This window comes from Podarcis pityusensis (assembly GCF_964106645.2).
Source record: "Podarcis pityusensis genome assembly, chromosome: 16".
In the NCBI taxonomy this organism is placed as follows: Eukaryota; Metazoa; Chordata; class Lepidosauria; order Squamata; family Lacertidae; genus Podarcis; species Podarcis pityusensis.
The window spans coordinates 18,856,918-18,880,236 of record NC_138041.1 but is presented as its reverse complement, the minus strand read 5'-3'; the positions used below and the strand labels follow the sequence as shown (position 1 = coordinate 18,880,236).

At 49.4% G+C, this 23,319-nt stretch overlaps 2 protein-coding genes and 1 long non-coding RNA gene across 3 annotated transcripts in view; all 3 read right to left on the bottom strand.

Annotated features, from left to right (window-relative positions):
- LOC308466046 overlaps positions 1–23,319 on the bottom strand; it is a 170,293-nt gene that overhangs the window by 1,756 nt on the left and 145,218 nt on the right. The gene's annotated exons all lie outside the window — the stretch shown is intronic.
- On the bottom strand, positions 294–8,838 carry KCNK7 (potassium two pore domain channel subfamily K member 7). The gene is made up of 3 exons (XM_080986470.1): positions 8,496–8,838; positions 1,837–2,232; positions 294–689 (listed from the first exon to the last, which is right to left on the bottom strand). The coding sequence occupies exons 1-3, from the start codon at positions 8,821–8,823 to the stop codon at positions 472–474; spliced, it is 942 nt and encodes a 313-aa protein (XP_080842596.1). The 5' UTR covers positions 8,824–8,838; the 3' UTR covers positions 294–471.
- MAP3K11 (mitogen-activated protein kinase kinase kinase 11) overlaps positions 11,572–23,319 on the bottom strand; it is a 29,558-nt gene continuing 17,810 nt past the window's right edge. The window contains exons 3-10 of the mRNA XM_080986237.1: positions 22,841–22,989; positions 22,504–22,679; positions 20,733–20,973; positions 19,485–19,598; positions 17,831–17,957; positions 16,815–16,900; positions 14,520–14,864; positions 11,572–13,379 (exon numbers count right to left, since the gene is read on the bottom strand). Coding sequence (XP_080842363.1) covers positions 12,940–13,379; positions 14,520–14,864; positions 16,815–16,900; positions 17,831–17,957; positions 19,485–19,598; positions 20,733–20,973; positions 22,504–22,679; positions 22,841–22,989 — 1,678 coding nt within the window. The 3' untranslated portion in view covers positions 11,572–12,939. The remainder of the gene's footprint in view (positions 13,380–14,519; positions 14,865–16,814; positions 16,901–17,830; positions 17,958–19,484; positions 19,599–20,732; positions 20,974–22,503; positions 22,680–22,840; positions 22,990–23,319) is intronic.

Below are 23,319 nucleotides of genomic sequence, written 5' to 3'. Positions count from 1 at the left end.
TGCACTGCTTCCTGGATTCTTCTTTTTAGAAGAGCGATTGGACATAGATCAACCATGCTTGAATGGAGTCATCCCACAGAATCACAAAGCGCTGCCATTCGAGGAGAGGGTTCAGTTCTTGCTGTTTGTTTTCCCTCCCCCCCCCCCGAGAAAATATGGGCATTCTACTTGTGGCTTCTCCATGCCCTGCAAAGCCTTTGCTTCCTCTCTGCATGCTTCTCTATCACATATAATCTTCCTTTCTAGGGTACAAACTGAAGGCTGGGCAGGGGCAGGAGGAGCTGAGGGTGCAGTTTCTTCTTTTACATCAGTTAAATTTGCACCCTGCCTTTCTGCCAAATGGCGCTCAGGGCAGTTAACAACAACAACAATAATACAAATATAATAAAATACAGTAAAATAGCAAGAACGCAAATAAAGAAAAGTAAAGCATCCGGTGACTGGGGGAGGGTTGGCTCCCCCCAGGAGATGTCAAGTGGCCCCTCTTTCCATAGGCACATCTTGGGAAGTGGAACCAGACACTGTGGCCAAGGCAAGCTGGTCTCTGGCCAAGATCTCCAGACGGTCGTCGTCCTCCTGGGGTGGGTCACTGGCAGGAGCAAAGAAACGCACAAAAGCCCGGACTTCCTGTAGCTGATAGGCCGTCTCAAGAGTCACAAGCATGGCCAATAAGCCAACAAGGAGATAGCCTGGTGTGTGTTTGAAAATAAAGGTCAGTGAGGGAGGGGCAGCATTATTTAAAAAAAAAAAATCTCCCCAACTGATCTTGAGCATAGTCGTAGCATTTCCTAATCACGATGCCCCCTTTATAGGCCCTTTCCACCGGAAACCAAGCTTCTTGTTGTTGTTGTTTAGTCGTGTCTGACTCTTTGTGACCCCATGGACCAGAGCACGCCAGGCAAAACCAAGGACCAGAGCATGCCAGGAAACCAAGCTACTAGTCCTAATTGTTTCAGTTCCCCCATTTGACAATATTTAGTACCTTGCCTCCCCTTTCATTTCTCCCTTTGACCTCCCACCCATGCCTCACCTACCTACCCACCCTCTTGACTTCTTCTCTCATGGCCAGCCTCCCCATGTGTCCCCTACCTCAGCCCTTGACTTCTCACCCCACGTTTGCTATGGAGGTCTTAATCCAGATTGTAAGCCATTTGGGGCAGAGACAACATTGCGTCTAGGTTCACCTGCCACCTTTGTTATATATTTTTAGGCACCGGGCAAAAACGTTTCTCTTCAACCAGGCCTTGGGCTGATTAATATTTTATACCCTTTTAAATGTGCCTGTAGGAAGGGGGAGGTTGCTGTTTTGTTTTACTCATTTACTTATTTTTATCCTGCACTTGATTCAGTGAACTGTCTTGAACTGTTATGAATGAAGGGCGGAATAACAACAACAACGTTCTAGCTCGCATCCGCTGCAAAAAGTGCATTGTGAAAGTTGCTTCCACTTCTGTTTCAAACGCTGCGGAAGGTCGATAGTCCCCATTTTACAGACTAAGCGGAAATCTGAGCCCATCTGCTTGGTCGAGCCCATTAGCTAAGTGAGGATTTGAACAGCTTCTGGCTAATTTAAATGCCTGACCAGAGAGAGAGGGAGGGAAGGAGGGAGGGAGGGAGAGAGAGAGAGACTTGGAAGTTTTCGTTGAAGCCTAAACCTTCAACCTTAACACTTTATTCCCAACCAGTAGTGCAATGGCAAATTCAGAAATGCAGGGTTCCTTCACGGCAGGGGCAGCCATGCCCCCTTCTCAGATTCCGTAACTAAGAAGATAGCAGTGATCTTATAATTACGCATTAATAATAATAAGTGTGCAGCAGCGCCGCCTAGTGACTTACAAGTGATGCTAAGCTCGTAGAGCTCGTGCAGAGGCGGCTGTGAACTCCCTCGCGGCACGTAGTCGCCCAGGCCGATGGTGCTGAGGGAGATGAAGCAGAAGTACACCGACTCCAGGAAGTTCCAGCTGCCCTCCAGGGCCCAGAAGCAGATGGCAGGGATGAGGATGAAGAGCCCCAGGGTGGCCAGCCCCAGCCCCATGGCGTGGACAAGGGCCACGCGGGCCAGCGGGAAACCCCAGCGTGTCTGGATGAACCGGACGGGACGGTGGCTGAGGATGGGCAGAAGGTGCTGGAGCAGGCAGGCCAGGAGCAACAGGGTCATGGGGATGCCCAGCAGCGAGTACAGGATGCAGAATATTTTGCCCAAAGCCGAGAGAGGGACCGTGTGTCCATAACCTGTGGGCGAGAAGAACAGGCGCTGCTGCATGAGTCTCCGCTAAGTGGCCTACCTTCCCACAGGCCAGACCCACCTGCTAGGCTATACCCTACTTCTTTGCACCTTCCTTGGGTGTTTTTTTCCTGGTGGAAATATGTCTTTGAACTCTGACGACGTCTCACAGAATGAGGATAGAGCTCCATGTGTTGCCTTTCAGCTAGATCTGCTATGTTTGGTGCAAATGATTTGGAGTGCACCCATATCTGCTTTTGGAGTGCATGGGTGCAGGCAGGATTGATGCTGGGTGGGGGGCAGGACACCCACCTGTGACCATCCTCTGCCTAGCAGATTTGGAACGAAATGCTTCAACAAGTTGTTTCTTCTGAACCCAAGTGCTCAGAAAAATCTGTCAAAATTTTTCTATAGTTTCTACTTTTACTTAAGTGTTTTTATTTATTTGATTGATTTTGGGGGGCAGGGGCAGCTGCCTATGTCAGATTGACTCGCGTTGTGTTTTCCTTGTTGTACGTAACAGAATTTGCACGCCAGTCTCTTGAAACAGAAGCCCCTTGCATTTTCAGTATTCCTAAATGCTTAGCTTGGGAGCACACAGAACAAGGCAACCTCAATGTTCTTCCTATGCGCCTTCTCCAGAGTGACCCTAGGAGCCAATCCTCAGTGGCTGATTCTCCGCCTTTCACATTGATTGGCTCCAGGTCAGCACAATGAATGGGAGTGCATCTTCTTAGTGGCTAAAGGGCTCCCCTTTCACACTGTTTTGGTGGCTCTAGGGTGATGGCAGGGTCCCTGCTACAGAAATAGTAATGTGCCTTTGACCCTCCCCAACCACTGACTCCCCCCCCCCCCCGGCCACTGCATCTCTGGGGGTAAGGATGTTTTAAATGCATGGTATGCCAGAGACCATCACACCAAGTGCTTCTTCTGGTTATAATAAAATCATTGCCTCCCTGTAGCTTTCTAAAAGTCTTCTGCAAAATAGGATGGGCCGCTCTGGCCTCCTCTGTAATTTGAGCACTAGTCTAGGCGTGTCGGTATGGTGAATTTTCCAGGTAGGGTGATCTGGATTAACTCCAGGATGTCAGTGTTTTTGAGCTTTTTTATTGTGGAAGAATGAACTGGCATAATAACAGTCTCTCTATGCAATTTGCTGACAGGCTAGAGACAATTTTGCATCTCCTGCCATTTAAAAAATTATTATTATTATTATTATTATTATTTACAATAATTTATAACCTGCCCGTCACTCTAGAGCCCCAGGGCAGGTTACAACAATTAAAAAACAACATGAATATTAAAACACAATAATGCACAGTTAGGGTTGCCGCATTTCAAACAGTCACAAAACTGTTGAGCTTTTTTTAATTTTTTTGAAAAATCTCAACAACAACAAATGAAGCTATTTTAAGTAAATTAGACAAAATCTACACTTCCGACATGGGAAGTCCGGGACAGTTATGCAATTTCCGCCTGGACACTGTTTCCGACAGCCAAATCCTGGCTACGTCCGGGAAATTCCAGACATATAGCAACCCTATAACAATATTAAAAACAGTTAAAAAAACAAAAAATAAAAAATAAGGTGGCTCCTAAAATATACAGTGTCAAGAGGCCAGAGGTCAGGATGAAGAGGTGTGTCTTCAGTGTTCAATGAAAGCTGGATAACAAAGTCACCAGATGCATCTCTGTGGCGAGAGAGTTCCACAACTTAGGGGCTGCCCCAGAGAAGGCATTAATGTGAGCACCTTGAATGAGGCCGGGAAACCAATGCAGCTGTTTTGAATCAGGGGCTATCTGAGATCTGAAGACACCAACCAGTAATCTGGCAGCTGGCTGCTGCTCGGAAGTTTCCGAGTTGTCTTTCATACCCTCCAACATTTTTCCAATGAAAATAGGGACGTCCTATTCCATCATCATCATAATTTGATTGTTTATACCCCGGCCATCTGACTGAGTTGCCCCATCAACTCTGGGCTGTTTCCAACATATATAAAAAACATAACAAAACATTAAACATTAAAAAACTTCCCTATATATGGCTGCCTTCAGATGTCTTCTAAAGGTTGTAGAGTTTCTTAGTTCCTTAGCTTGGGAGTCGCATAACACCATACCCTCTGACATTTCTCCAATGAAAATAGGGATGTCCTAAGGAAAATGGGGGCATTCTGGGATCAAATCAGAAAACCAGGATGGTTTCTGTAAATCTGGGACTGTCCCTCTGGTGAAGCGGCCAGAGCTGAAAACAGGCACTCTAGCCACCAAGGTCAGTTGAGGCTCCATTGACAGTGCAGGAGGATGCCAAACTGCAGATTTACTCCTTCCTGGAGAGAGCAATTCCATCCAGGGCAGGCCACCTCTCAGACATTAATCATTCTGATTGTGTGTGCAGAACTATTTTGAAGTATGTTAAAGGGCAACTGATCCAGGTCGTGTTATCTTTGCGTCTGTAGTCATACGAGGGTGGGGCCTTTTCTGCTTTTGGTTTTGCCCAGCTGATCCTCAGCTGCAAGTATAAAATACGGAGGAACAAGCACCATTCATTTGTCGCCCCAAAACATCAACACCACCTTCTTCTGATGTTTAGCGTCATTCCGGAGGGCCATAACTTAAGTGACAGCGGTCCCACTTTGCATGCAGGAGTTTTGACTTTGTTCAAAGGAGCAGGGAGGCAGCGATGGGGAAAGGAAATTCTCAGGACCTGGCAGCCGGGACAGCTGCTGCCAGTCAGAATAGGCAACACTGGATCGAATGGGCACATTGCCCTTTCTCCCCTCTTTGCATTTGCAATGACTTTGGGCAGTTTGCAACCCCTTGCTCCTCCAAAGCTGGCCTGCTTCTGCTCAGGGATTTTGCTCACTCATCAGCTATAATATTGTTGTTAAAAATTATTTTTATTGAAATATTTTCATGGATAACAAAGGTACATATAGTCTCTCTGTTTTAAGTTCATAGACTCCTATCTACAGGTCAGTTACGTTTGGTGTAAGATACTGCTATCATAGGCATTGTGAGGAGAAAACATGTGGAGAGAGAGAGAGGTGGGAGAAAGAAGGGGGGGTAATGATTTTTCCTTCTTTTGCATAGTATCCCTGCAGGGGTTTTGCATCAGTGTCACGTGGGTAGGTTGTTCATCTATTCATTTATTAGTTTTCGTTGGAGGGGAGAGAGATTGGGGAGGCCAGAGCATGGCTGGTTGCATTCAGCTGATTGCAGTGAGTACTTTTGACAAACTAAATAAATAACTCTGGTATAAGGCATGGGACACATTTTAATGCCTCTACTGCCATACAAAAGCTCATTTCCCCTTTGTACTTTGTGGATGGGGAGCTGGAGCTGGTTGGTGGGTGGATCCTGACTTCCTCCAAGCCTCTTGGACCATTTTCGCAGGTGAGGTGGGACTGCCTACCTGATGCCACCATTAAACCAAACTCTGCTGGCTAAAGCACAGGGGATTGCAGGCACCAATGGCCAGTTGTACTTTCTGAACACAACCATCTCCTGCACCCAGTTCTTTCTTTTGAATAAAGTCGCCTTCCCCAACCAGGGGCATTCCACCTGCTTGGCACCACAATTCCCATCCTTTTGTAGGAGTGTGATAGAGTTTTTGGCTATCTAAGGATCAGCACTTGCAGAAGAAGTTGCATTATGGCACAGGAAAAATGCTATTCCCTGACCTCTGCACGTGATTAAGGTGCCACCCCAGGCCACCGTTTCTATGGATTGTTAACAGATTGGGAACTCTGCTCATAATTTGCAAAGAACGTATTTGCTCATGTTTTCTGGAAAGGCAGAATAACATGTCCAAACAAAGCTCATCCATGGATGTACCCAGTTTGAAAAAGGAACACAAAATGGGTGTGTTTTAGCCAGGAAAGAGCAACCTCCATTCTAATTTGTTTTGTGGAACGGTAATGCAATGTACTATTGTTCTGCGTTATCCTGACACTGAGAATCTAACGTGCCCTCTAGGATAATAAAGGCTTTTCATACTATTAGCCCATGGCGACCTGATGGCTCACTGCCTTTAAGAGTTGGAATCAGGCCGTGTTCCTAGATACACATGGTTAGGCAGGATCACGAGAAATAAGTGTGGCACCCTATTCTGTGCTGGGTCAGGCTGCATCGCGAGTGCTGTTCTGGGCACCACATTTTGTGAAGGGTCTTGACAAACTGGAGCACGTCCAGAGGAGGACAGCCAGGCACGTGAGGGGGTCTGGAAACGAATTATTGTGTGGAATAGAGCTGGTTATGTTTAGTCTGCGGAAGACGTTATGTTTAGTCTGCAGTAGACATTCCAAGGGGACGCGGGTGGCGCTGTGGGCAAAACCTCAGCGCCTAGGACTTGCCGATTGCATGGTCGGTGGTTCGAATCCCCGCGGCGGGGTGCGCTCCCGTCGTTTGGTCCCAGCACCTGCCAACCTAGCAGTTCGAAAGCACCCCTGGGTGCAAGTAGATAAATAGGGACCGCTTACCAGCAGGAAGTTAAACGGCGTTCCGTGTGCTGTGCTGGCTCGCCAGATGCAGCTTGTCACGCTGGCCACGTGACCCAGAAGTGTCTGCGGACAGCGCTGGCTCCCAGCCTATAGAGTGAGATGAGTGCACAACCCTAGAGTCTGTCAAGACTGACCCGTACGGGCAGGGGTACCTTTACCTTAGACATTCCAAGTGGGACATTCCAGGATCAAATCAAACCGGGATGGCTTCTCTAAATCAGGGACGTCCCTGGAAAATAGGGACACTTGGAGGGTCTGGAATTGTAGAGTTGGAAGGGACCCTGAGGATTATCTAGTCCAACCACCTGCAATGCAGAAACGTGCTGCTGTCCCATACAGGAATCGAACCCACAACTGTGGTGTTATCAACACTATGCTCTAGCCAGCTGAGCTATCCAGTGGAGGAAACCCTTCTCCATGCAGTTGTTTTTATTTATGGTCTTGGTTTTTACTGGCATTTGTATTTGCTCTTCAGTTTTAATACTGGCACATTTTATACCCACATTATGTTTACACTGATTGCAAAGTCCTGGCAAGATATAAATGACTGATAATACTTTTGTTTTGTTTATAAAGACTTGAGTCAATGTATGTGGTGGACATGCACATGTGGCTCAGTTCTGGGAGGAAGTATTTGTTGAAATAAAAGCAACAACTATGCAAAATACCTGTAAATGCCCAGTGCTGGCATTGCTCAATCTATTTAACCCTAACCAACAACTTAATCTCTTAATAAGTTATATTTTATTAGTGGCCAGGCTTTTTGGTTAGCATAAACTATATATTCCCCTCTACACGAATGTTTATCAGGGATTTCTGATGCATTACCTTAACTTCATCTTCTGGTTTAGATTGGGGTGTTTTATTTTTTAAAAATTTTTTTGCTTGCTTGTATGACATTATAAGGTGTTGTAAGACTATAACAACATAGCTCATAAATGGCCAATATGCCTTTAAATTACCATTAGGTAAATAAATAAAAGGGATGTTTCTCTGTGCGAAGCTTGCCATGCAGAAGGAACCTCAATGAGCAGAGTGCCTGGCATGGCATACAGAAAGATGCAGGTTCAATCCCCAACATCGCCAGCTCAAAGGATCAGGGAGCAGGCGAGAGCAAAAGACCTTTGTTTGCAGGGGACTTTAGCCAGCCACTGCCAGGCTTGGGGCAGGTGGCTCTCCTGTAGCATCATCATCATTAATTCTGCCTTTTTGTCCCATCTTTTCCTCCAAGGAGCTCAAAGGGGTGTACAGTGGTACCTCGGGTTAAGTACTTAATTCGTTCCCGTTCCTAACCTGAAACTGTTCTTAACCTGAAGCACCACTTTAGCTAATGGGGCCTCCTGCTGCCGCCACGCCGCCGGAGCACGATTTCTGTTCTCATCCTGAAGCAAAGTTCTTAACCCAAGGTAATATTTCTGGGTTAGCAGAGTTTGTAACCTGAAGCGTATGTAACCCGAGCTACCACTGTACATGCTTCTCCTCCTTTCCATTTAATGCCCACAACAACCAGACTGAGAGGCAGTGACTGGCCCACGGTCACCCAGCGAGCTTCATGGCCATGGGATTTGAACCCTGGTCTAGCTGCACCACAGTGGCTCCCCCCCAACAGCTGGGCGGTCAGGACGGTTCCTCCATCCTTGCTGCCTGAGACTGGATCAGGGAGCCGTGTGCTTGGGCAGCCGAGGGCAGCTGGAGTCTCTCCCAGTTGGTTTTCTGCCTGCGCCGCTCCAAAAGGAAAGGGGTGCCCCGTCGAGCTGAGCTCGACGACCTACCTGTGGTGGTGAGGACGCTGGCGGTGAAGAAGAGCGCCGAGGTGAACTCCCAGTTCTCGTCTCCGGAGACGTTGCCCAGGCCGGAGACGCCGTAGTTGCCGGCGTCGATGAGGCGCTCCAGGAGGCCGGCCAGCCTCTCCTCCGACAGGCACGCGCGGTGCTCGGCCAGCAGGCGGGCGCGGGCGTCGTGCAGGGCGGCCAGCAGGGCTCGCTCGGGAGGCGCCTCCAGGCCCGCGAAGACGGCGGCGCCCACCAGCAGGAAGAGCCCGTAGGCGCCCAGCAGCAACCCGTAGCGCCACGACGGTGGCACGGCCGGACACAGCGCCATCCTCGACGGCCCGGCCCGGCCCTTCCCTCTCCCAGCAGGCGAGCCAGCAGCCTCTTCTCACCTGTCCCAGGTGAGCTGGCCTCAGCCCAGGGCGCGGCAACCGGTTCCTTCTCCCCGTGACGCACAGCTGCTTTAACCCTCGCAGCTCGGCTTCCCGGGCGCGCCGTCTAACTTTGCACAACTCATGGCATCCAGCCTCAGCGAGAGTGCGCTTCTATGCCCAGAGAGGACGCAAGAAGAGCAAAAAGGACCCTTTTTGGCCGGGGGGAAGGAGGGGTGTCTCCGGCTCAATCCCAGGCTTCTGCGGGTAGCGCTGGGCAAAGAACAACACGAGAGCTGCTGCCAGCTAGTGTTTTCCCTACCATAGTCAAAGAGCCTTGCATATAGGAAGTCTCAGGATCAATTTCCGCGCATCTCCAGGTGTCTTAAACTGGCAGAACTCTTGCTTCCTGTCACTTAAAGAACATCGGAAGCAGGAGTCAAGATTCACGGGTCCGTCTCTCTCTGTTGTCTACACTGGCCGGCTGACAGTTTCAGACCTACCTGTGAGATGCCTGGGATTGAACCTGGGAGAGTCTACACACAAAGGAGGTGCTCTATTAATGCAGTCCAAAACCACACTGGCCATTTTTGCTGCTGCTTCACAGATTAGTATTTTCGTGCATTTTGCATTAGTATATAGAACATAGGGACGTGGGTGGCGCTGTGGGTTAAACCACAGAGCCTAGGGCTTGCTGATCTGATGGTCGGCGGTTCGAATCCCCGCAACGTGGTGAGCTCGTTGCTTGGTCCCAGCTCCTGCCAACCTAGCAGTTCAAAAGCACATCAAAGTGCAAGTAGATATATAGGTACCGCTCCGGCAGGAAGGTAAACGGCGTTTCCGTGCACTGCTCTGGTTCACCAGAAGCGGTTTAGTCATGCTGGCCACATGACCCAGAAGCTGTACGCCGGCTCCCTCAGCCAATAAAGCGAGATGAGCGCCACAACCCCAGAGTCGGCCACGACTGGACCTAATGGTCAGGGGTCCCTTTACCTTTCTATATAGAACATGCCATGGAAGGGGCAACTGTGCTACCCCCCCCCCAATTCTGACCTACCTCCACAAGTAGAAGGGTGATCTTCTGAAGAGTGGGGGTCCTGTGGTCAAGGTGGGGTGTATTACAACCTTGAAAATCATGGTTGTAAAACATGCCTCCTTGTGTATTGGAGTCTACAAGGCCATATTGTCACTCTCTAACTTGCCTTTGGCAGTGATTTTTTTTGGGGGGGGGGGGTAGCTAGCACACTCACCCCCTCCGTTTTTAACAACTTTCAAGCATTTTATAGTGATTTGACCCTCTTGGCTCTGCCCTTCAACTTCCCCTTTTAACCAATTTCCTCATTTTGAGGAACCGTCCTCTTTTGAAATCAAACACTGCTGTTACATGGATATTTAATAATGTAACATGGACAGTTACATGGATATTTAATAGTGTTAAGAGGGGCAGGTGGGGCTCGTCAACCTGGGGAGGTAGCCCATCTAGGTGAAGGAAAACTCTGCTCTTAAACCTCTGCTGCCTTGTGGAATACCTCCAGGAGAAGAAAAGGCTAAGGAGTAAACCTTACACAAATTCAGAGTCTCCAATACGGTCAGATGGCTCCTTGTACGCCCCCTTCTGGCAAGCTGGTGCCGAACGTATTGCTCTGCTTTCCTTTGGACCACATCATGAGGCCGGGAGGTGGGATCTTGTCATCACTTCAAGGCTGCTAAAGCAGCAGTTTGACTTCACCCCCAAAAGCACACTCCATCGTTTCTCGAGACAGATGGATGCCAACGGTATTATTGTCACTGCTCCCAATTGGCTTGACAATACATTTTGTGTCCGGTCCTGGCCATCACTCAGGATAAAATCCAGGGTCAGTACACCAGCTGTCATTTAGGGTATAGGAGCCAACTCCTAGGGGCTGAGGTCCCTTCGCCCCCTCCTCCGACAAAATATTTAACCACGCAGCCCTCTTGGAACCTTTCTTGACCTGTGGCATACACTCCAGCCGAGTTTCTAACACTCTGCTTTTAAAGAACTCCCCTTTTCCCCTCCCAGTTCTCAGTTACAATACTGAGTGCCCTGTGAAGAGGGATTGGTTGTTATTCCACAAGGGGACTAGGGGTCTCGTAACAACTCTCAGCTCCCTAAACAAACTACCCTTCCTAGGATTATTTGTGGGAGGAAGCTGTGACTGTTTAAAGTGGTTCTAGTTACAGGTAGGTAGCCGTGTTGGTCTGCCGTAGTTAAAACAAAATAATAATAATAATAATAATAATAATAATAATAATAATAATAAATTCCTTCCATTAGCACCTTTAAAGTTTAAAGTGGTGTCGTAGTGCTTTGAATGGGAATGTGGCCGAAGTTCCAAGTTATCACAAATGCAGGCATGGAATATAGTGATACCTCGGGTTAAGTACTTAATTCGTTCCAGAGGTCTGTTCTTAACCTGAAACTGTTCTTAACCTGAAGCACCACTTTAGCTATTTCTTTAGTACTATTTCTGGGTTAGCAGAGTCTGTAACCTGAAGCGCATGTAACCTAAAGCATATGTAACCCGAGGTACCACTGTAAGACAAGGCTGCTGTTTTGACTCTTGCAGACGCCAGTCACCAGATTAAACACGGAAGGAGTTTGCGCTCTCTCGCTCTCACCCTGACCCACACCCACTGTTAGGGAGGTGTTGCAGACCCCCTTTATGGACCATGGGAGACACATGGGATGGAGGCAGCAATCAGAAGTTTATTTGGTCTCATTTCACAGGCTTGGCCCGTCGCAAGTTGAGATTGGGCCTGACACAGGTGGCTCCCTCGTGGAGCGGGAGAAGGTGCACGAGGGAGCCTGGCACTCACATGTGAATTTCAAGTAGGGTGGGGAGAGGGGAGAGGCGGACACAGTAGAATTGCACATTCAAAGTGCTAGTGGCTGTCAGGCTCCAAACAGGAAAAAGCACTGCTTTTTTTCGTTGCAAGTGCATCCCGTTGCAAGACATTCTTTGCTTTCCTCTTACACCTCCACGTCAAAAGACAGGCACAAGCAGGTGGGGCAATCTGGCTCCAGTGTGTACCCCCACTCTGGGCTATCTCCTCTCATGTTTGTGCAATGTGGCTCGCTCTTGAATGCTGCAGAGCATCCTCGGACCTGCTTGGGTTAAGATAACCATGGCAGGCTCCCCTCCTTGCATAAATTGGAAGGAGTGATGCCCGTCTTGGGGACAAAGGATACAGAGAAAGGAGAGTGGAGTCTTGCTTGCTTCACAGGCTCTCCATGACAGCCTTGGCCAACTTAGGAGTCTGCCAGACGTTTTGGACTACAACTCCCATCAGCACTTGCTGGCTATGGGATGATGGGAGTTGTTGTCCAAAACATCTGGAGGGCTCCAGGTTGGACAAAGCTGCTCCACCTCCTGCATTCAGTGGAGGGAGAGCCACTAAGGCCTAGTCATGGCAGGGTGGAGCTGTGCCTCTCAAGGTGAATGGAGAATCAGTACGCAATGAAGACAATAGCTGCCAGCGAGCGAGTCTGGCCAGTGCGGGGGCCGTGGAAGCCCCACAAGCCATTCCAGCAAAGGTGGAGGAGAGGAGAGTGACTTGCCAGCGTGGGTCTGACCGGTTAGTGTTCATTACATGGAGGGGCGTGAGAAAGGGCTCTCTGCTCTCCCTCATCCCCACCCCCCACCCCCTGCCCAATATACACAACCCCTCATCACTTCCGTGGGGCACTCAATACTATCCCGTGGTTTGACATCCCTGAAGGAATTGGCTGGGAAAGAAGCAAAGTCTTCCCAACACTGCTGAGGTTAAGGCGCTCAGTGAATAGAAAGTGGGGAGGAAGGGAAGAAGGTACTCGAGTGTGTGGGGTGTGGGGGTGTGCCCACCTCCCCCCTATGGCATGGGAAAATCCCCCTCTCCCCCTTTGACAGCGATTCCCGTCTCCCCTTTCGACAGCGAGCCCATGCTCCCAGCCTTCGACTACATTTGCAGCCTCATGTCCAATCACAGTTGAGCGTGGGGTTCAAAGTTCAAGGCGCCAACTTCCTGAACGAAAAGGTGCTTCGGGAAGGCGGGACCGCCTTCTTTTGCTTTTCCCTTCACTTTGGGGCCGTCCGTCCTTGAGCAGATGCAGCTGCTGTCCACCACGGCAGCTCCTCTTCGGGCGGGAGCGGGCGGGAGGTCTGGCGCGGCAACGGAGAAGGGCTGAGCCGCCCGGGTGGAGCCAATCTGGACGCGACGAGGAAGGGGTCAGGGGTGGCTGGCGCTGTTGGCTCCCTCGGGGCTGAGAAGTCCCCACAGGCAAAGGGATCGGGAGCCGCAAATGGGTTGGTCCTTTCAGGACCCAGTGGCTTGAACTGGCGTGACCCCAGGCGAGGGGACTGGACTGGGGAGGAGCGGGCCCCAGAAGACACAAAGCTCCAGGGGTCGATGCGGCTGCGGACGGGAGAAGGGCGGGGCCTGGAGATGAGGCTGGCGTGTGGGGAGGGGCGGGGGGAGCGGGGGCTGCGGGGGGAGGAAGGAGAAGGGAGAGCACCATCTGTAAGGAACAGAGAGCATAATAATAATATAATTATTATTTATACCCTGCCCATCTGGCTGGGTTTCCCCAGCCACTTTGGGCGGCTTCCAACAAAACACTAAAATATAATAACCTATTAAACATTGAAAGCTTCCCTAAACAGAGCTGCCTTCAGGTGTCTTCTAAAAGTTTGGTAGTTATTTTTCTCTTTGACATCTGATGGGAGGGCGTTCCACAGGGTGGGTGCCACTACCGAGAAGGCCCTCTGCCTGGTTCCCTGTAACTTGGCTTCTTGCCAGAAGGCCCTTGGAACTGGACCTCAGTGTCCAGGCAGAACGATGGGGGTGAAGACACTCCTCCAAGTATACTGGACCGAGGCCATTTAGGGCTTTAAAGGTCAGCACCAACACTTTGAATTGTACTCGGAAACGTACTGGGAGCCAGTGTAGGTCTTTCAAGACCAGTGTTATATGGTCTCGGCGGCCGCTCCCAGTCACCAGTCTAGCTGCCACTTTCTGGATTAGCTGGATAAGCACACAGTAGCCATGATGTCCCTAACTCAAGCGGAAAGAAACCCTGGGGGGAACTGGAATCTGGTTGTGAAAGTTCAAAAAACTATGTTCAGCCATGACACTGCCTTTTATGCTGGTTTAACACCCAGATATTTGGCTAAGGCCTCCGTCCTACGAAGACAGGAAGCTACGATACCACTTTAAACCCCCCAAAGAATCCTGGGAGCTGTAGTCTGTTAAGGATGCTCAGAGTTGTTAGGAGACCCTTATTTCCCCTCACAGAATCACAGGGAACTCTGGGAATGGTAGCTCTGTGAGGGGAATAAAGGGGTCCTCTAACAATACTCAGCTCCCATAATTCCCAGGGGGAAGCTGGTATGGTTAAAAGTGGTATAATAAGCACTTTAACTGCGCCAATGTGGCCCAAGTCCACTGACCCATCTAGCATTGCCTACAAGGACAGGTATCAGCTCTCTGGGGCGCAGGCAGGGGGACAATTCCAAGCCCTAGCTGGAGATGACAGTGGGGCTGACCCAGGGGCTGCTTGCCTGAAGAGCGTCTGCTCAGCCTCTGAGCTGCAGCCCTCATCTGCACCAGATCAACCCCGCCCCTCTGCAGCCTCCTAAATTCTCCTGCCAGGACTTACCCCATTTCTGGGTTTTGTTGCCGCGACCTTCCACAAGTCTCGGGATCTTGGGTGACATCTGGGTCCAGAGAGGAGGCAAGGCCCCCCTGTTGCCCCCAGAAGCCACATCGACGAGGAGATCCGTAGGAGGTTCCTCCTTGCACAGCTCCACATGGACGGTGGGGGTGGACTCTTGCGGAGGGGAGGGCGGCGGGGGCTCCTGCAGGGCGGACGGAAGCTCTCGGCCCAACCCGAGAGAAGCAAGCAAGGCTGTTCCCCGAAGCAGGGCCCGCTGGATGAGCCGGGGGGCACTGGGACGTTCTGCGACTGGGTCCTCGGTTTCCGGGGAGTCGACTGGGACACTGCCTGTTAGGGTAAGAAAGTTGGAAAGTCAAACCACAACCTGACATAGTGTTACAAACTTAAGTCCCCACTTAAGTCCCCACTTAGCCCACTGAAGCGCACTCAGTTTTGCGGGGGGCAGCACAAAATGTGGGGTTTGCGGCACCAAACCAGCAGACTGCTTTGGCACTGGTTTGAAGTCAATCAGACAAGGTTGGGTTTGGGGTCATTTAACAGTGACCTCGGTTTGAGTGTCAATTGCTCAGTTTGTAGGCTGGCACAAAATGCGGGGTTTGCGGCACAAAACCGACGCTAAACCTTGGCACCTGCTTGAAGTCAACTGGACAAAGTTGGATTTGTTGGCATTAACTTGTGACCCCGATTTGTCAATGACTATTTTTTTTGGGGGGGTGGCATGGAACACAGGGTTTGCGGCACAAAACAGAACTAAAAATAGCACTAAACTTTGGCATCAGTTTTTTGGGGGGGGCAGAATCCGGAATTTTGGGGTCACACGTTAATGAAGTTCCCTGTTGTCGCTTCAGCTTCTGACACCTCCCCCCCCATCTTCTCCCTCTTGCCATTCATCATCATGCCACCACCAATTCCCTGGCCTTGAGCCTTCTTCCCTTGGGAGTTCCCCAGCTGATGCCTCCCACCACTCCTCTGCCTCCAGCCAGTCCATACAGTCCAACCTGACCTGGAAATGCCTGGAATAGAGCCTGTTGCCTTCGGCATGCAAAGCAGGAGCGCTACCACTGAGCCACAGCCCTTCTCACCGGCATATGCTGACACCACTCCTGCTGCATCTATTGTTAAGGTTGTGAGTGCTATTGCTTATGTCAGGGGTCAGGAAACTTTTTCAGCAGGGGGCCAGTCCACTGTGCCTCAGACCTTGTGGGGGGCCGGACTATATATTTTTTTTGGGGGGGGGGAATGAACGAATTCCTATGCCCCACAAATAACCCAGAGATGCATTTTAAATAAAAGCACACATGCTACTTATGTAAAAAAACCACTGATTCCCGGATCGTCCGCGGACCGGATTTAGAAGGTGATTGGGCCGGATTCGGCCCCCGGGCCTTAGTTTGCCTACCCATGGCTTATGTAATCAAACTGACACCTCCTGACATAGAAGAGGGAAGTGTCGGCAGGTTTGGGCGTACCTCAGGACTTGCTGAAGTAACCCATAAAAAAAAAAACTTTAGAAAATTTGTAAGGGGAACCCAAAATACCACAGAATGCGAACTGTTGAAGTCATCTCCACATTCCATGTTTAAAGCACATAGCTCCAAGAAACCTGGGAGTTGCAGTTTAGACCTCAGAGACCTCTAATTCCCATCAGGTATGGCATTGGACCTCTTGGACCATTGGTGATTCAGAAGACCACAGTCTGGAAAGTCCTGTTGGCATGCAACAGCTGTGGGAAAACTATATCCAGGACAGCTCCTATGTGTCAGATTCAGCTCAGCAAATAAAAGGAGGAAACTCCAGGTGCCAGGTGTTCATTTTATTCCAGGGGTAGTATAAACATGCCAGTGACATAACAGGTAACGGGAAAGGCATGTAGAGCAGGGATGGGCATCCTCTCTCGCCCATGTATGCAGGCCACGTTTGACAGGTAGGTGGGGCTGCCCACCTCATAATCAGCTGGTACCACAGTGACACCAGCCAACCCATCCCCCCCCCCCCGCATGGATGACCAGCTGATGGACGGCACCCGCAATTCCTCTTTGGCCCAGATGCATCTTTTCCTGCCTCACGTCATAGACATGATGCCAAGGTGTAGGGCGGCTGGGCAATGCTTGGCCAAAATGGGTCAAATGAGAAAGGCCCGGTGGGCCCTAAAAGGCCCGTGGGCTGGAGGTTCCCGACCCCAGATATAAAGCACAGACTCTATTACTGAGCTACGGCTCCTCAGGGGAAACAATTCAGGAGACAGAACAGTGCAAAAAAAACCTGAAAAGCGCTCACCATTTGGGCTGGGCTGGGTCTGTTCAGGAACGGGCAGCACCTCTGGCTCCATGTACCACGTCGTTTCTTCTAGCCGCGACCTTCTCCTGCGAGGGGGACAAGAAAGGGTTTGCAACCTGCTCAGGGGATGTGTACATGTCAGGAGCCGGAGTCAGGAGTAAGTCAGCAATATAAAAGTTTACTCTGTAGTCAAAGAAATCAAAACAGCACAGGCCTAGTGATCCCAGTAACCCTTCCCAATACGTCTTGCTTCTATGAGGCAAGGAATGAGGGTCCCCGCCTTCCTACCTCTCTCAAAGACTCTGCTCCCTCCCCCCCTCCAGGCAACTTGAGGCTCCTTTGCCTTGTCTGTCTTTGCTGCGCCCTCTTTATTCCTCTCTGTGTTTGGGGAGACCAGGGGGGGGGGTCACAGCAGGAGGGGGAGACTCCCTGGATTCTTCAGCAGCCAGCCTCATTGCTGCCTCTTGACCCCACTCTGCTTCTGCCTCCAATTCTGGGCTGCTCTCTGCCACAGCCTCTTCCTGCTCACTAAACCCTGTTGCCTCTTCTGCATCCGACACCTCCTCCTCCTCCCATCTGCTCCCTCTTCTTCCTCTGACTGCTTATCGTCCTCCCACCACCAACCCCTTGGATGTGAGCCTTCTTCCCTTGGGGGTTCTCCAGCTGGTGCCTCCCACTGCTCCTCTGCACCCAGCCAGTCCATGATAGTACAGCCTGCTCCAGTCATTAAGACATACGATGCTGCCTTATGCTGTGTCAGCCTGTTCGTCCATCTAGGCCAGCATTGTCTGCTTTGACTGGCAGCCACTCTCCAGGGTCTTGGCAGAGAAGGGTCTTTACCATCACCTGCAACTAGATCCTTCTAAACTGGAGAGGCTGGGGAATTGAACCCAGGGCCTTCTGCATGCCAAGCAGGTGCTCTGCCACTGAGCTGCAGTCCTTTCTTTTAACCCAGGCATCCCCATTCTCTACAAGCAAGCAAGGGAATGGGAGAGGAGGGAAAGGCTGCCCCCTACCTGCCATTCTGCGTACTGCTCTCACATGGTTTGGGGGAACTGGAGCTCTTTGTACGGCCGTTGCAAATCTCGTCCCCTCGACGCGGTGACTGGCGACCCCAATTTCGATCATTTTCACTTGGCTCCACTGCAAAGGGTCGGGTGGGAGGGCAAAGAGAAACAACTTTTCCCACTTTATCCTTTTTTTGTGTTCTGTTTTCTACATAGGTACTATTTCTTGTTTCTTCTTTTTTGTGTCTTATCTTTGTGGATGCCATTTTTTATTTTTCAATAAAAAATAAAAAATAAAAAAGAAAGGGGTCCATGTATTCAATGGCACTTTTGCATACAAACCTTAACTGGTTTAAACCATAATTGCTTCCTCCTCTTAGGTAGTTAGAATTTGGAGACAACCCTTCAACTACAACTACAACTACAACTCCCAGAGTTCCTTGGGGGAAAGCCACTCCCTCAGGGGATTGCAGCTTCATCCAGAACTGGTCGTATGCCACCTCTCTGAAACAGAACTGTTGTGTCATGGCTAAGATTCAGTTTGTAGGCTAGCACAAAATCCAGGTACCAGGCTCAGCTGTTCCATAAGAAGAATATCAGGAGAGCCTTGCTGGATCAGACCAAAGGCCCATTTAGCATTCTGCTTGCTCAGTGACCAAACTAATGCCCTTGGGAAGCCCACAAGGAGGACCTATGAGCCACAGCAAACTTCCCCACTTGCTATTACTAGCCGCTGGTGTTCAGAGGACTGGTTATCTTGGAGGTAGCTCATAGCCCTTGTTCCTAGCAGCCATTGATGGCCTCACTGGCCCCGACCTGGTGGAACGCTCTGTCACAAGAGACTAGGGCCCTGCGGGATTTGACATCTTTCCGCAGGGCCTGCAAGACAGAGCTGTTCCGCCTGGCCTTTGGTTTGGACTCAGTCTGACCCTTATGTTTCCCTCCCCTTACAGTATTGATCTATGGGCTACTTTTAAAATGAGGCCGCATTTTAAATTGCATTTTAACCTGTATTTTAAATTGGGTTTGTTTTTTTCTATTATGTTTTTATTGTAATTTTACTGGTGCTAGCCGCCCTGAGCCGGGCTCTGGCCGGGGTATAAATAAATTATTATTATTATTATTATTATTATTATTATTATCCTCCCTGAATTTGTCTAATCCCCTTTAAAAGATATCCAAGCTGCCGACCCTCACTGCCTCCTGCAGCCGTGAGTTCCAGGGTTTAACTACACACTGTGTGGAATACTTCCTTTGGTTTGTCCTGAATTTTTCAACATTCAATTTTCATTTGATGCTCCCGAATTTTAGTTATTATAAGGGAGGGAGAAAAAAACGTCTTTGTAGCCACGTCGTTTACACCTCACATAATTTTATACACCCACTAACGTGTCTCCCTGCCCTCTTGCTTGCCTTTTCTTGTAACTAAAAATCCCCAGATGTTGTAACCTTTCCTTATAAGGGAGTTGCTCCAATCTCGTGATCATTTTGGCAGCCCTTTGTGCCTCACCTGACTAGAAGCAGACCTCGGTGTCATTTCACTCCAAAATCGCTGGCAATCAGCCAGGATTTGGTTGGGGTTATCTAGAGGAAGTCTGAACACTCCAGATTCCACTTGCTCCCCTTCTACACCTCCCCCCCCGCCCAAATAAATGTTACTTACATCTGATAGCTCGGAAACGTTGGAAGGGAGGGGAACCGCCTGCCCCCATCTCCAGGCAGTCCTTCCTTTTGTCCAATCCAGGAGAAGCCATTACTGTGATGCGATGCTTAAAATCTGAAATAAGGGGGGGGGGGGCATGAATTACCCTTCTGTAACAATGCATAGTTTAAAATGAGCTTAATTTAGAAAAGGCCAGCTCAGAAGTCCAGGCTCTGTCAATGTTCCAAAGTCTTGGCTCATGGTTCTTCATGCCCATCACTGAACTTAGGATGGGCAACAGGTGTTGTTGTTTTAAAATTGTTTAATCACATCAGTTAACAAACATGGATACATATGCTATAATGTTATTGTTTTAGTTAAATAAATGGTTTAAATTCTTATTGAGGAAATGATTATTTTTCTCCTTCCAAGTATAGCAGAAAAGTTGTCCAAATATAAACAGTTAACTTATTAAACCTCATGATAATTTCATAATTATCTGTCTATATATAACCAAATCAGTAATTTTTGATACAACTGTAAAAACTACTCTGAAAATTATTATTGTTCCAAAAATGAAACCTTCATCTGGTTGTAAATATTAAGATGATACCAACAAGAATGAGTCTTTCTGTAAAAAAATAATAATGGTTTAAATCAAGTCTTACTGACTAATGATTTAAATCGTGATTTAAACCAAGTCTTACTGACTAGTGCTTTAAATTGATTTGATTTAAATAAAATCCACCCTGGTTGAATTAATACATTGTTGTTGTTGTTGTTTAGTCGTTTATTCGTGTCCGACTCTTCGTGACCCCATGGACCAGAGCACGCCAGGCACTCCTGTCTTCCACTGCCTCCCGCAGTTTGGTCAGACTCATGTTTGTAACTTCGAGAACACTGTCCAACCATCTCGTCCTCTGTCGTCCCCTTCTTCTTGTGCCCTCCATCTTTCCCAACATCAGGGTATTTTCCAGGGAGTCTTCTCTTCTCATGAGGTGGCCAAAGTATTGGAGCCTCAGCTTCACAGCTTCATAATACATTAGACGTGTCTATTAAATTCAGTGGGTCTACTCTAAATAGGACTGGATAAAATTGCCTTGAGTCTCGTCAGGGGAAAAGGCATGGTATAAACACACAACGACAACAACCCTATGTTCCTAGAAGGCCTGTTGTCAAGACACCCCTTCTAACCAGAAGCCATCCCTGACAGGAATCCTTGCCTTCTGCCTGATTCCCCTCCCCAGACCCACCCCCTGTGGGCCCTACCAAGTGGCATGCTGATGTGCTCGCTGTCCCTCCCTTTCAGCTTGTTCCTCTTGAAGGTCCCCTTCCGCTTCTTGACGTAGGGACGCTCCCGGTTCATCTGCTGAATGAGGAGGCTCAGTTCCCGCTCAAAGACTTCCAGCTCCCACTGTGCCAGCTCGTGCTCCCGCTGACGCAGGAACTCCTCCTGGGACTTCTGCTTCAGGGCTGCCTGCTTCAGCTCCTCCTCGCGGCTCAGCAGTTCCTGCGAGGAAGGGGGGAATGGTACGCATATGGGTCTGGGCAGAGTGAGAGAGCGTGTGTTTGGCTTTTGGAAACCTGCCAGCGACGGAGCTTCCTTTCTCCAATGAGACGTATTGGGGCCAGAACCTGACCTAGGCCACACTCACACCATACCTTTAAAAGCACATTAAGCAAACATGGCTTCCCCCAAAGAATTCTGGGAAGTGTAGTAAAGTGTGTGAGATTTATTAGGAGGCCCCCTATTCCCTTCATAGAACTACAATTCCCAGAGTGGTTTAGCAATCCATCCCTCTCCACAGGGAACTCTCAGCACCCTTTACCGACTACAGCTCCAGGACTCTTTGGGGTAAGTCAGGACTGTCTAAAGTAGTGCCATAGTGCACTGAATGTATGGTGTGAACATGGCCTTATACTGAGTCAGAACACTGGTTCATGTAGATCAGGTATGGGGAATTTTTGGCCCTCCAGATGTTCCTGAACTACAACTCCCAGCAGGCCTGACCAGCATGGCCAATGGGACCTTTTGCATGCAAAAGCAGGTGTTTGGCTGCTGAGGTATGGCCCTTTCCCAGGGCCCGTCCAGGACTCTAACTCCCATCAGTCCCAGCCAGCACATGGGCCCTTCCACTGACCTGGGCAAAGGGGTGCACAGAAATTGCTTTTCCACCCATTTTCATTAGTAAACCCCTCACTTGACTTGCAATTCAGAGAGTAAATTCGCCTTCCTTTAATTCAGGGATGTGGAGCTTTCGCCCTCCGGATGTTGCTGAACCACAACTCCCATAAGTCCCAGCAACCATGGCCAATAAAGTAAAGAAAATATCTGAAGGGCCAAAGTTCCCCACCCCTGATTTAATTACCCACATTTGTTTTTATCTCCACCCTCACCCTTCTTTCGTCTACTGCTGCCTCCTGGACGCTAACATTTTATTGTCCCAGAATGCCCAGCTGTGGCGCCGTACTGTGGCTTCCTGGGAAATAAAATGGCAGCCATCAACCATCCCTCCCAGCTAAAAAGAAAGAACAGAACAAAGCCCATTCATACTCATTAATTACACTTTATGCTTGTTTCAGAAGCGCTATCTGTCATTAATACAGAGACATGTACAAGGTCCCAGTTTCAGGGTGGTATCCTGTGCCCTTATTCGGGGATTAGATGGATTATCATTGAATCATATTGGTATTTTAAATATGTATGCTTTACCCTTTGTATCATGTTGCATTTTAAATAAGTAAATGTTTTAATTATCATGTTTTTATTCTGTTTCTTCTATTTTGGCAGGCCTGTGACTGTATAATAAGTGATGGATTGACTGATACCTCCAGGCAGTCTTTGCCAACCTGGTGCCCTCTGGATGTTCTGGACTACAGCTCCCATTGGGCTGATGGGAACTGTAGTCCCAAACATCTGGAGGGCGCCAGGTTGGCGAAGGCTGCCTTAAAAAGTGTTGTGTTCTGGTACAACGACAAGATTCTAGGCCCGAGCTCTGCCCCTAAATGAACGTTCCAGGTCCTCTCGCCTCTCCCTTACCTTTTCCTTGGCACGCAGCTCATCAAACATGTCCTGGATCTCGACTTTCCAATCGTCTTGCATGGAGTGGAAGGACTCCTGGGGCATATCATGGAGGACTTGGGTCTCCAGCACCGTCAGTTGGGACAGGATGGATGCAAAAGTGGGGCGTCGGTGGGGGTCCTGCTCCCAGCACTCTGGCGGGACCACCGGGGAAGTGGGAGGGAGACAGACAGAATGCACACAGAGCTCAAACCAGTGCCAGAAATGGGTACAACCCTTTCCCACCTTCTTTGCAGGGTATCCCATCTCGTGATGGAGTCCCTAAGTCCCGCCTCCTTTACTGCTTCCTGCTTACCTGCCATGAGACGTGCAAAGGGTTCCGGGCAAGTGGACGGGATAGGAAGTGTCAGCTTGTTCACAGCGACCCCATAGGCCACGGCAAGGCCATCGATGCCCCGGTACGGAACTTCACCAGTGAGAAGCTCCCAAAGGAGTACCCCATAGCTGGAGGGAAAAGGACAAGGGAGATAGGGCTAAATTCTAGGGTGCTGCTGAGCCACCCGGGATCCCCGCTTGCAGGGTGCTATTCTGCTGCCCTCTCAAAACAGGCCAAACGGTGGAGCCCTGGGCTTCTCTCCTCTCCTGATCTTTGCAGGGGTGGGAATTATAAAGTCCCTCCTTATGAATCTTACCCAAACATTTTGAAACTGCTTCCATAGAGGGTTCCACCCTGTCCCCTTCCAGTTGATCTCCTGTTCCAGCTGGTCCTTACTAGAACTCATGCCGAATGTCTTTTTCCTCCTCCTTCCCAATCTATTTTCCTTTTGTGCAGTG